Here is a 13314-nt window from a genome sequence, read left to right as displayed (position 1 = left end):
ATCCTGAGGTGACAGTAAGTTGTAAGTCTCTGTGTAAAAATGTAAAGATAAATTTGAGATAGAAAAATTGACTTGACTTCAACACTTGATACACACAAAATAAAACACTTGACTTCAAATTTTTATTTGCGATTAGATTTATGTATGTTAATAGACAGAACATGTTGCATCTGAATCCGCAGCTTCTTGTTTAACTGGAACTGTCATCTCTGAGCTGGGAAGGGTTGTAACAAAATAGGACATCGTATAAGCTGATATTTGACAATTGTGAAAGCCCATGTTTTATGTTTTTGTTCAGTCATTTATTTCATTTCATTTCATTTCATTTCATTTCAATGAAAATATATAAATGCATGTGCAAAATTTAAACAGATATCCATGCTTTCACTATAAAGTTGCACCCCACGTATACTGTTACAGCTCACTCCTGTAGATGGTATGTTGTAATGTCATTTTGTATGTGACATTATTTTTCACAATAGAGAGATTTCAAAACAAGCTGTATATTTCGAAACAACATCAATTTTTATCAGATAAATCTGGGAACATTGCATTAAAATTTAAGATAAATAGCCCTGACCAACAAATGTTAAAGCAAAAAGTGTTACCTCCCTCCCCTGTCTTCCCTATCATAATTATGAAAATAGAACAATTTCTCAGCCTGACAGGCCATCTTGCATTCAAAACTAAAAATGTTACATTTCACTTACACAACAACATTCAGCAAAATAAAGCTAAATTAAAGAAGTAAAACAAAATGTGGTAAATGTGCAATATGTGGAAAACTCAGTGCAGTAGATTTCAGTGTCTTCACTCCCTCACCTGCGCAAAGGATGGTTTGATACCTGAAGGGAGACGTTACACAAGCATAATGATAAAAGAAAGCAACCGAATGACTTCCTTATTGTTTTACAGCATGGTTGCAGGACAGAATAAATAGCACTTGTTTTATGATGCATTACAGTTTTATTGCAGCTAAAGTACACATATGGTGTTCTACAATGGGATTAGATTTACATTTACTATACGAAACTGCTCACCTGACTTCCATAGGGAGGTGGAGGAGCCTTTGACTTGGCTCCAGATTTTACCTCTGCATACTCTGTACTAGGCTCACTATTATTCCCCAGAACCACTCTCTCTCCACCAGCCCTCTGAAAATGGCTGATGTCTGCATAGTTCAATTCCTACAAATAGTAAATACAAATAGTGTCATACACGATGATATAAATTTAGGTAAAAATCAGATAATTTTTTTTCTTGATGCTGAAATTTAAATGGGGAAAAAGAAGTGTCACTATTAAACAGTGATAATTATCATGATAATCAAAATGACTGAATAAATGCAAATTTCCATAGCTCACTGCCACAGTAATTTCTGAAAGCTTAAAGTCCTTTTGAACTGACAGTAAAAATACACACATCCCTCCTGCTATAAAAGCCATAAACTCTTTAATTACCTCTATGAGATAAAAGAGTCAAGAGACAGAAGAGGCAGAACAACTGAATAAGTTACTACCACTGAAAAACACCTTTAAGTGTTTGCAATGTGTCATTTCACATCGGATTTTTACAGTTTTAGAGAATAAAAGGTAAAAATGGTTGTGATGAGAAAAACTGAAAGTCACTCACAGGCTCTTGTCTGCTTTGTGCTGCTGCTTAAAGAAAGAAACATTCAATAAGTTTGATACTGAAAGAAATATGTTCTGAATCATCTGTAATATGAATAGATCATCTGAAATCTGGTCATGGTCATGGTCAATCTTGCTATAATTGGTGATGTTAGTAGTGTTGCTTTAATCAGAACTTAATTGTTTTGAAATTATGAATAAATAACAAACACACCTCCACTTGGCCGTCCATTTTTGTGAAGGCTTGGGCTGTAGTGTAAAGACAAATACATTGTTACAACTAGTTGTTAATCTTGACTACATTTTTGTCTCACAAATAAGCAGCTTATTACAGTTGTTTTGCTGAAATCATTTTATTATCAGATAAATACAGGCCCGGTTTCAGAATTAAATCACAGAGGGTGCTTCTGAAATTAGTGTGGGTGCTCTAAAGTGCTCATGTAAGACTGGAAAAACTGGAAGAGAGGGCAACTCTCTGAGAGAACAAAGGAAATTAATTAATAATTAGTCAAAAGCAGTCGATCTCCGAATGCAACGTAATGAACTGACTCCATATGAGGAAATTTCATGAACTTGTAATTTCAATGAAAAGATGATGATAACTTAGATAAAAAATTATCCGAGAATTTATATGGACACAAGCTTTAGGAGCTTTCCATCTTTACTCTTCTCATGTTACATTCACATTGCATTCGGAGATCGACTACTTTTGACTGACAAAATTCCAGCCACCGGAAACACTAACCGATAAAGTGAGTCGTACAAAACATTTATTTTTAGTAAACTTTGTCTACACAAACAATGTAGTCAATGCTCAAGTTCACATGTAGAGCCCCTGGTGATACTTCGAGCACAGTTTTATGTTGTGTCGAGCCTTCTTAGGGTTTTAAAAATAGCGATTTTGATGCCATCATAGAAGTGCCCCATGCACTCTCATTCAAAAGGCATTTTGACCTAGAACGAAAATACGGTCAATCTTAAAAGTGGCATTTCCATTCTAATTATGCTTTTACACAAAAGTTTGACTCTTTAGACCCTAGGTTCAATTTTGGCAAGAGTTACCCTTTAATTTAATGTTACTTTAGACAAGTGTACGTGGGTAATCACGGCATGGCCAATCCAAAGCTATTATAAGAGAAGTAATGTTGGTCGGCTTATATCTGTAATAGTGGCCATACCTCTACTGAAGTAAAAGTTAAGTTAAATTCAAGTGTATGCAATTCCATGGGGGCTATACCAAAGTATCTTTGATTGTGTAAGCGTGAATGTGACTGATCTCAGGTATATAGCAATTACCTCTCTTTGGTGACCAAAACTGATGGTCTTGTGAACGCGAGACCCGCGTTAAACAGAAGACCTCTGAGCGACATAATAATAATAATAATAATAATAATAATTCATTACATTTATATAGCGCTTTTCTCGACACTCAAAGCGCTTTACATAGAAGGGGGGAATCTCCTCAACCACCACCAATGTGCAGCATCCACCTGGATAATGCGACGGCAGCCATATTGCGCCAGAACGCCCACCACACACCAGCTTACTGGTGGAGAGGAGACAGTGATGAAGCCAATCAGTATATATGGGGAGGATTAGGAGGCCATGATGGACAGAGGCCACTGGGCAAATTTGGCCAGGATGCCGGGGTTACACCCCTACTCTTTCGAAAGACATCCTGGGATTTTTAATGACCACAGAGAGTCAGGACCTCGGTTTAACGTCTCATCCGAAGGACGGTAGTTTAATTTGAATGGGTAAAATATAAGCTAATTTAAGAGTTAAAAAGAATAATCAAACATTCGCTCACTTTTTTCTTGTTGTGTTGCGTAAAAGGAAAGACAGTAGCCTAACGTGCAAAAACCTTCACCCGTCCTACCGCAATCCCCTTTTTGGACCGATAGACGGGCTTACACTCATGTAATATGTAAGAAACAGCTCCTAAGTACCTCCATAACAAAAATAGTGATGTTCAGTGGGAGATTTACAAGTTTACAAGTCAGTACTTTTATAAATAATTATGCAACATCATTTAAAAATATTAGGAGGGCATGTGTTACTGACTTCGTATAACAAATTAGTATTTTATTATTAACAACACTAGTCACAAAACCAAAACCAAAATTCAATAGTCGGTAACTATACCAGTACAATTACAGGATTCTCAGTATCAATTTCATTACCACAGCAAAAGCTATTGGAGCACACTTCCTTTACTTTTTACCTGTTGAACTCTTTGAAAATAATAGTTATAATAATAAATTGTTTATATAATTATATACATTTTTATTTTTCCTCTGTTCACATGGGTCTGCCAATAAACGATTTAAACGCTGTATTGTGCTGCCAGGCCAGTATTTGGCGATGTCACTTTGTAACACTACGCACCTGGTGTTATATGCATGTGCATGACGTCATAATTTTCACAAATTCACATTTTTGTAGTTTACGCAGAGATGATAATGGTAGTATAGTTAAAAATAAATTACACTTTGAAACCCAAGTTCGTGTTTTCAGGACCCCAAAACGCTGTTGCCGTGTTAATGAACTACAAATAACACATTAAAGTACCTGGCTGTGTTCTTGATATCGAGGACAAGGATGCAACCATTTGAAATATCTGAAGTCATTTTAGGCGGACAACGTACAGAAGCCTTAAAGCTTTAAACTTCTCTTCTCAGTCACTCAAGAGGGAATGACATTTGTGATGTTATGTGTTATTTATTGTGCATTGGGCATTGCTTTCCTGCTACTTGTAATATGCTGGTATGGTTAGTTGAGCAACAAGATCGCATTAACACAAACACACATATAGAACCATATAGAACGGCAGCATTTGAAAGCATGCCCGTATCAGTAGGTACCGAATACAGGCGGCCAAATCTGTTTTGCCAATATGCTACTACAATAGTTTCAACTGAGGGTGCTCTTATGTTTGATTGAGGGCACTAAGCACCCACTAGCACCCCTGTACAACCGGAAATTGACATATTTTAGGGAAAGTAAATGTAATTTCGCATCATTCAGAAACAGATCGTTTTACTCACATTTTCTTGGTTTTTATTAAGTAGAAAATAAGACCACAAATGCCTGCAACTGCCACTAAAACACCAATGACAATCCCAACTATCGCTCCTGTTGTCAGTTCGTCACCACCATCTACAAAGATAAAGAAAAACAACAGATAATCTACTGAACACAATACTTACTGTAATGCACCTGTACCAAAATTGTAATATGTATATGAAATGTCCTGTCTAATGTCTTTCTAATGGGTGTACAGTATTTTATTTATTTCATGCAGCAGACTTTTATGCAAATAATTGTATCCAAAGTAATCTAAAGCAATACAAAACGTCATAAAAGTACCGATTACTATTTTTTTAAACATACATTTTTGACAATATTACATACTTTAAAATTAAGATCAAAGCATTGGTTATCAAAAAGTGAAAACATTTTAGGTTTGTTTTATCTTTTTAACTTTAAAGCCACACTAGGTAGGAATTCCGTTTTGGACAAACAACGACCCCTAGAGTCGCTGTGAAAATTGACCTTATTTACTTTATTTGCCTAAATTGATCGTTTCGTGGTGAACAATTCATCCATGCAAGTCAATCCACACAAAAAAAATTTTTGGCTTCGTAATCTTTAATCAAAATCTGAAAATGCCCCTCCCCACTGCTTTGGAGGACCTTCCCTGTATGTTTGAGGACTTGGGTTGGGAAACGCTTAACCACTCCCCTCAAACCGTTAGTCTGTTATGAGCAGAGATGGAGAGGAGGAGCGCTAGAGTAAAACCCTGCTCTCTGCTCAATATTCCGTTTCACTGGGAAATACGTCACAACACTGGAGAAAAGTCGTTTGCAACTTCCTGTTCACGCGGACTTTAACGTTACTGTCGTAAATACCACTCACGCAGAGCAGTCTCTTCAATCATGGCCTGATACCCTCCCCTATGGAGCGAATTATGTGCCATAATTTAACAAACAAATCCAGCATTTTGCAAACAAACTCAATCTACTTCGCAAAGGAAAACTCGACTCGCAAACAAACTCGATCCGCTTTGCAAAGGAAATCTCGACTCGCAAACAAACAGAAAGCAATGTGCAAGCACAAAGGTCACAAATGCGTGCAGGCAGATTTTCTCACAAATGCGCCCAGGCAGATTTTCTCACAAATGCGTGCAGGCAGATTTTCTCACAAATGCGCCCAGGCAGATTTTCTCACAAATGCGCCCAGGCAGATTTTCTCACAAATGCGCCCAGGCAGATTTTCTCACAAATGCATCCAGGCAGATTTTCTCACAAATGCAGTTGAGCAACTTCCTCTTCTAAAACAGTAGATGGCGCTAAACTATAGGCTAATTTAGCGCTAGTCTCCCGGGAGAAGCACTGATTTGAAACTTGCCTTTGCCTACAGCTGAGGAAAATGACCGGTGAACGGGTGTGTTTCTGTCTTATTTGATCTATAATTAACCTTTTTGAGGTTTTCTCTTGCCAAACGTTTATTGCATATCTAGACAGAAATCCACATTAGCACTTAGTAGCACTTCACTCTCTCTAGGATCGGGGAATCTGGAAGCTGAAAGCTCTGCCATCTTGTTGCTTTTTGTCATTTTTTTCTGCATCGGACTAAATTAGTGATTATGTCTACACTTGTATCTATTTCTTTCGTTCTCCATAAATTAATGAGAACCTTTAATTTAATTGAAAGGAGGCTCCCACTTATTTATTTTATTTAGTTGGAATTCAGTCAGCTTAACAGTTAATGTAATAAAATAATTAATGAAAAAAACAACAAAAAAAAAAAACAATATACAATTGTTTCTTATCTTGCCTGTGCCTATGCAGTGCCCAAATTATTATTTTGGACACACAAATGAAACCTGCCTCTCAATTAAATTAAATGTTCTCATTCATTTATGGAGAACGAAAGAAATAGATTTGTTCAGTGTAGACATAATCACTAATTTAGTAATTTCGCATGAGTCCGATGCAGAAAAAAATGACAAAAAGCAACAAGATGGCAGAGCTTTCAGCTTCCAGATTCCCCGATTCTAGAGAGAGTGAAGTGCTACTAAGTGCTAATGTGGATTTCTGTCTAGATATGCAATAAACGTTTGGCAAGAGAAAACCTCAAAAAGGTTAATTATAGATCAAATAAGACAGAAACACACCCGTTCACCGGTCATTTTCCTCAGCTGTAGGCAAAGGCAAGTTTCAAATCAGTGCTTCTCCCGGGAGACTAAAGCTAAATTAGCCTATAGTTTAGCGCCATCTACTGTTTCAGAAGAGGAAGTTGCTCAACTGCATTTGTGAGAAAATCTGCCTGGACGCATTTGTGAGAAAATCTGCCTGGACGCATTTGTGAGAAAATCTGCCTGGGCGCATTTGTGAGAAAATCTGCCTGGGCGCATTTGTGAGAAAATCTGCCTGGGCGCATTTGTGACCTTTGTGCTTGCACATTGCTTTCTGTTTGTTTGCGAGTCGAGATTTCCTTTGCAAAGCGGATCGAGTTTGTTTGCGAGTCGAGTTTTCCTTTGCGAAGTAGATTGAGTTTGTTTGCAAAATGCTGGATTTGTTTGTTAAATTATGGCACAGAATTCGCTCCATACTCCCCCCTGTATACCGGTCCCTGTTCAGTCGGATAGAAGCTGTAACGAGTGGAAATAAGGTGTGGCCCCTTTAAGAGCTGCGCGCGACCGCGCGCCCTGTTTAACTGTCGCAGTCTGTATTGTATGTGCGCCTCGAACATTCCGTAAGCTGATTGTTTCTGTTTGATGCTCATTCTTGTCCTATTTTTGTCTATCAAGTAATGCTGTGGACGGTAAAACGTGTGACAGACAGTTACACGAGTTCGATTGGGGAATAAACACAACGCGTTTCAAATCGTCGGACATCGAACATCGAGCTAGCCTCCGAAGATCTAAGTTACTAATCCATCAACAAGAACGCCAGGTGCTTTTTAGCTCACACCAACGAGTGAAAGCTTGTCCGAGTGATATACAATATAAGCAATATACTTACAAGTCCATCAGCATGTGAGGACGTGCTGGGGGAAGTGTGGTAGCCTATGCCGTATAGCAGTCGAATTTTGTAGTTCTTTTTGTGCGCGGGTGTTACTACCCGAACCCCGAAGTTTAAAAGTACGATTAAAACGACAGACCCCGTTAGGCTATGGCAGACATGTCATTCAACCTATTGTAAGTCGATGTACCATCACAAGAGTCTTGGAAATATATGAAGGTTGAAAAGTTACCTGCTGGTGCTGCTTTAACTAGTAAAGCATGTCTCTGTGAGGCGCTTCTCTTCGTGACACTATTCCAGGCAGTGCAGTTGTAATCTCCACTGTGTGTTAAGTCAGTCTTCTCTATGGTGAAAGTGTGTGTGGTCACATTGGTGTCTGTTTCATTAAACCTCCAGATGAATGAGGCAGAAGGTTCAGAATTTGCAGAGCAAGACAGAGACACTCGAACCCCTAAATTCACCTCATTCAGACCTTTAATAGAAACATCTTCTGGTCCATCTAGAACAAACACAAGAGACTCACTGTCAGAGGGACAAACTGAGCACTGAAGTATGTCTATATTTCATCAGGTTTGAGCTCAAGTCATCTTAATGTTTAACACTCACAGTTGATGATCAGGCTGTGTTTCGCCATCTCATTGCTTACAGGGTTTCTATAAGTACACTGATATTCCCCAATGTCTGATTTCTGCACTGGACTGATGGACACTGATCTGTTATCAGGTGAGAAGAAGATGCGGTTGCTAGGAGACAGAGGACTGTTATCTTTCATCCACTCCACAGAGGTGACGCTGCCAGTTCCCTCAGAGGTGATGTTAGCAGATGAGTCGCCCTCTATTAATGATTCTTCTGGACCAATAAGCCTGACATTAGATATTTTTTCTGTGTAAATGAGAGAGAAAGAACAAATAAAGTACACTCGATCTAAAATTAGTCTTTCACATTTAGGGCCCACTGAACATTTGTAAAAATAGCAAAAGAGTTTGTGCTTTTGCAGTGTGCATATTTTCACAAATTACTGGTTCCTATGAATATTAGTCAGTTGCATAACAAACAGGCATAATGTTCCATCCCATGCACTACACCGACATCCCTGCATGTAGAATCTTTGGAAATGATTATTACAATTTAGTTAAAAGTTCACTCCTACCTATTATTATGAAGTCTGAATACTTCTTGTTTATGACTGCAAATAACTGTGACGTGGCAGCATCTACTGTAATGTAGAATCGCCATAATTATTTACAGCTTGCTTTTGTTTTATTTAGTCACTTTTACTTGCTTAGTAATGTTAACAGTTGTTTAGTCTTTAAATGTTTGTTTATATTAACCATTGAATTCTGTATGCTGAATGTAAATTTTTCTGTGTTTCTCTTTTGTCAATAAGTTTTTCACATCTCATATATGACACCTTATGTGTCTTTAACTACTATGTACTTGCATAAAAATCATTGTTAGATCTCATGTGTTTATGTATTGCAAAACACTTTTCCTGCTATTGAGGTGGGATATAGATAAAGTTGGGGACAGGTTTGGTGGTCTGGTTAGGTTTCAGGACAGGGTAAGGTGTAAGGGAAGGGCCGGCAATTTAATTATAGATGTGAAGACTTCAGATGCAAAAGCCTCTAAGAGGCTTTTGCATCTGAAGTCTTCATGTAATTACAAAAATTAATTACAGCTGTAATTGCATGCAGGTATTTTATAAATATATAGCCTATGTACAAGGAAAAAAAAAAACATGAATGTACAGACTAAGTGGTTTGTATCAAATTATTAATTTAAATGCTAGTAGGCTACATATTAGTTAAAGGCATTTAATATTAAGTGGAACAAGGGAACTTTATAATTTGGGGGGAAAACACTCATCGCTGCATGTCTGGTTTACTGACTTAGGCCTGGGACATTACGATTTTCGAATATTAAACAATTTTAAAACTGTGGGCAGTTTCAACGATTTGTAGCATTATAATCCTCCTAATGCGCACACTAGAAAATTCGTCCGGATTGTCGATTGTAGTAACATTTCCACAGTGAGGCGAGATCTCACGGAGACTCGCGAGATCAGATCAAATTGAGAAGAAAAACAAATGGAGGACAATCGATGTTGTCAGCTGGTTCTCCTGGCGTGAATATGGGTGATCTTCTTTCTCAATACTCCACTTTCATGGCATTTTTGTGGCTGCGAAGTTTGGATATGCGCAATGATGACATCACCGTCGATCAGAGTGCCTGTGGTTACACCCACTGAGTGGCAGAAAGAATAAACGGCAGGATTGGTTTTCAGCGTGAATTCCACGAAAAACACACAAAGCACATCTAAAACGGGAAAGACCTTTGAGATTGAAAGTATAAATATATTTGACAAAAATGTGGGGTATATTTTTAAAGACTGCCGAAAACTAGCAAAAAGAAAATGCATCGCTGCCTGCAATTCATTGAAACAGTAGGGGCCTCATGTAAAAAGACTTGCGTTGAATTCATACTAAAACATTGCGTAGGCTACGGACAAAGCTGTAAATGTGCGTACGCACACAAAAAAACAAAACAAAACAAAAACAGATGTATGAATCTCTGCGTACGAAGGATCCCACGCATATTCTCTTTGTACATCCCAATTAACGTAAAATTGAGCGCACATGTACGAGCACAACGTCCCACCCAGTCTCCTCCCTTAATTAAGTCAATTTAAATATGGTAATGAGTCCACTTTGGCAAAAGAAAGCAGTAAGAAAATGGCTAAAGCAAGTGGCAAGAAATGAAACTTTACAGAAAGTGAATTGGAGGTGTTACTATCGAAGGTAGAAACGAGAAAAAAAAATTATTTGGAACTTTGTCCTCTAATAACAAAAGGGGACATTAATAACAAAAAGAAAAAAGCGGGAGAGTTTGGCTGATGCCATCAATTATTATCAATTATCAATTATATATATATATATATATATATATATATATATATATATATATGAAGAGTTCAGCAAAAGCCTAAGTGCCATCTGAAATTTTCTTCTATAATGAAAATTTTTATCAAGCTTGTATAAAGTTAAATAATTTCACTTAAATGGCAATGCAAATTACCTATTAATTGTCATTTAAGTGAAATTACTTAACTTAAATATACAAGCTTTATAAAAATGATCATTCTAGAAGAAAATTTCAGATGGCACTTAGAGGCTTTTGCATCTGAACTCTTCATATATATTAATTAATATTTGTATTAATATTATATTATATTATATTTGATATTATTTTATATTTTATTTTATTTATAGACTAAGGGTTGTATCAATTTGCATATGCTTTTATATGTTCTTACTTAATTGCATAATTGATAGAATATTCCCATAAGGCTCGTGTGACAATATATGTCAATTATTTTATAAATTGCAAATTAATAGCAATGCTTCCCACGGTTGGTGGTGCGATAGATTTGTAGAACAATTCGTTGTGTAATGTTTGCAACTTCACTTCATTGCCTGAGTCGCCAACGGACAAAAACAATGAGAAATGTACGCCAGACATGAAATTGGCGTGGAGGAACGCACATTCTCGCCTTAATTTCACTGTTAGTACATCCGACCGTGAGCGTGAAAGCTGGCATACGCAAAGTTTTTGTGTGTACGCAAGATTGATACATGAGGCCCCTGGACTCTATAGGCAGCGAAGGGTGGATTTGCAGTCATCATTTTATGTCTGTATTATGCTGAATTTTGGGGTAAAAAAATCATACCCTATATATTGTATTGTATTGACAACTCATCAATTAAATATTTACCATCTTATATTATGGATAATTGGATGTTTTTAAATAAACACTGACAAAAAATATACAAGTTTTAGGGCTGGACGACATTGATATGAGTGATCACCCAGATTTATACCTACCCATAGGCTATTGTATTTATATTAGTGTTCACAGTCAAATTTGCTTTATGTAGGCTATTTTGTATTTTGTGTCGAAATCAGGCACACATGTCAGGAAATACGATTCCTGGTTGCATATCAATATCCATAGTTCACTGGATCTTTGGTAAGTTGTAAGGAACACTATATCGAGTCCAACCGGTTTAAACTAATAAAATCCCTCGTTTTACTCGCGTTTTCGCAGTTTCCCCATTTAAATCAGTCACACTGCAGCTCTGCCACTCAGTCCTGCTGAGGCGGCGTGTTCCGGCGTAAAAGTGACGTCAATGCATACCCTCTAAAATTGAGGATTTCAAGCCTTGAATCATCATGATAGCTAGGGGGTGCAAATTGGGCTTAAAAACTTCAAGTGATGTGGCCAAACACTATTAGCATCCAGTTCACTGCGAATAAAAGCAGGCATGTGCATATCTAAAATAGCCTATAATTATTATTTAATTAATATATAGCCTAACTATTACTTATAAAATCCTCATTAGTATTTTTGTTAGCCACTTAAATTGTTCCAATGCCATTTCAAACATCCATGGCTTACTGTTTATTAAATGTTTCTTTTAAAATATTTAAACACCTATTTAACCATTTCCTTATCATAATATTTTAGGCATATATAGGCTAAGTCTAATTTATGATCAAACGCTGAACCAAGTTTTAGCAACACACTCACCGAACACTTGTAGTGAAGTTTCTCCTGTAAGTGTCTCGAAAGCACTAGTTGTTGCACTGAGTCTGTATATTCCAGAATCATTCAGTCTCAGATTCTGCAGCTCCAGAGCGAGTGTGTTGTTGTCCAAACTAACTCTGCCTACATATGCGGGGTTTACTGTAGTTACACCAGACGATATTCTAATTATAGTAATTGAAGCAAAAGACCAGTGAGTTATATCAATCGATGTAGAGGGTGGGTTATCAGGGGCGAGCACCACGCTTTCTCCCACTGCTCCATTAGCCGGCTCAGGAAAATGCAGTTCTTGACCGAAATATTGTCCTAAGAAAAAAAAAAAAAAACAAAAACATTTCACTAAAAGGCAGACTTGCACGTTTCTGCAGTTAAATAATTAACAACAATCAGTGTCGTTATTTTATACAGAAATTCTACACACAGCATAATTTGCAATTTTAAAAAAATTAATTTCTAAGAGCATAAAACAGCATAATTAATTTCTAAAAAGTCTCACTAAAGCACGAAGACAGCAACAGCGTCTAATGTAAACGATGAGAAACCATCATGATAGAGCTCTCACCAGTGTCGTTATTTTATACAGAAATTCAACACACAGCATAATTTGCATAATTAATTTCTAAAAGAGCATAAAACAGCATAAATAATTTCTTAAAAGTCTCACTTAAACTCGACAACAGCCACAGCGTCCAGTATAAACGATGAGAAACCATCATGATCGAGCTCTCATCTGTCAGAAACTGCAGCTCAAAACATCTGAACTATTTACATTAGTTTTCAGTTAATGATAAATGCAGTTAGAGTGCAGCGATATCACTGCGCCACCTAGCGCTTTATATTAACGCTGTATCGTGTTATGGATACTCATAGATTTGATCATGGATCTCTCCAAACACTTAGCCAGCTTTATTCAACTCACATGTTTTAGTTTTACTGATTCAGTCTTTCCACATTGTGTGTGGTAGGCTAATATTATTTAGGGCGGGAATATAGGCTAACAGTGTTTGTATTTTTCACTATAGGCTTGGCTACTCAGACATAAAACCCAACA

The 13314-nt window shown here is 37.1% G+C and overlaps 1 protein-coding gene across 1 annotated transcript; it reads right to left on the bottom strand.

The window, feature by feature from the left end:
- Positions 1 to 103: 103 nt before the first annotated feature.
- LOC308704077 (cell adhesion molecule CEACAM6-like) lies at positions 104 to 13001 on the bottom strand. The gene is made up of 9 exons (XM_081388152.1): positions 12928 to 13001; positions 12249 to 12569; positions 8267 to 8542; positions 7893 to 8159; positions 4679 to 4790; positions 1846 to 1880; positions 1633 to 1655; positions 1041 to 1187; positions 104 to 845 (listed from the first exon to the last, which is right to left on the bottom strand). The coding sequence occupies exons 1-9, from the start codon at positions 12977 to 12979 to the stop codon at positions 819 to 821; spliced, it is 1260 nt and encodes a 419-aa protein (XP_081244278.1). The 5' UTR covers positions 12980 to 13001; the 3' UTR covers positions 104 to 818.
- Positions 13002 to 13314: the final 313 nt, after the last annotated feature.

Source organism: Scardinius erythrophthalmus (genome assembly GCF_964197995.2).
Source record: "Scardinius erythrophthalmus genome assembly, chromosome: 16".
Taxonomy (NCBI): domain Eukaryota; kingdom Metazoa; phylum Chordata; class Actinopteri; order Cypriniformes; family Leuciscidae; genus Scardinius; species Scardinius erythrophthalmus.
Note: the sequence above shows the minus strand (reverse complement) of the source record. Positions and strands in the feature narration are given on the sequence as shown.

Coding starts and splice junctions, on each gene's coding strand:
- LOC308704077 (XM_081388152.1), bottom strand. CDS start 12,979: ATGATGGTTTCTCATCGTTTATACTGGACGCTGTGGCTGTTGTCGAGT. Junction 8,543..12,248: donor AACTTCACTACAAGTGTTCG/GTGAGTGTGTTG, acceptor TCATTTACACAG/AAAAAATATCTAATGTCAGG. Junction 1,881..4,678: donor TTAATAAAAACCAAGAAAAT/GTGAGTAAAACG, acceptor TTTACACTACAG/CCCAAGCCTTCACAAAAATG.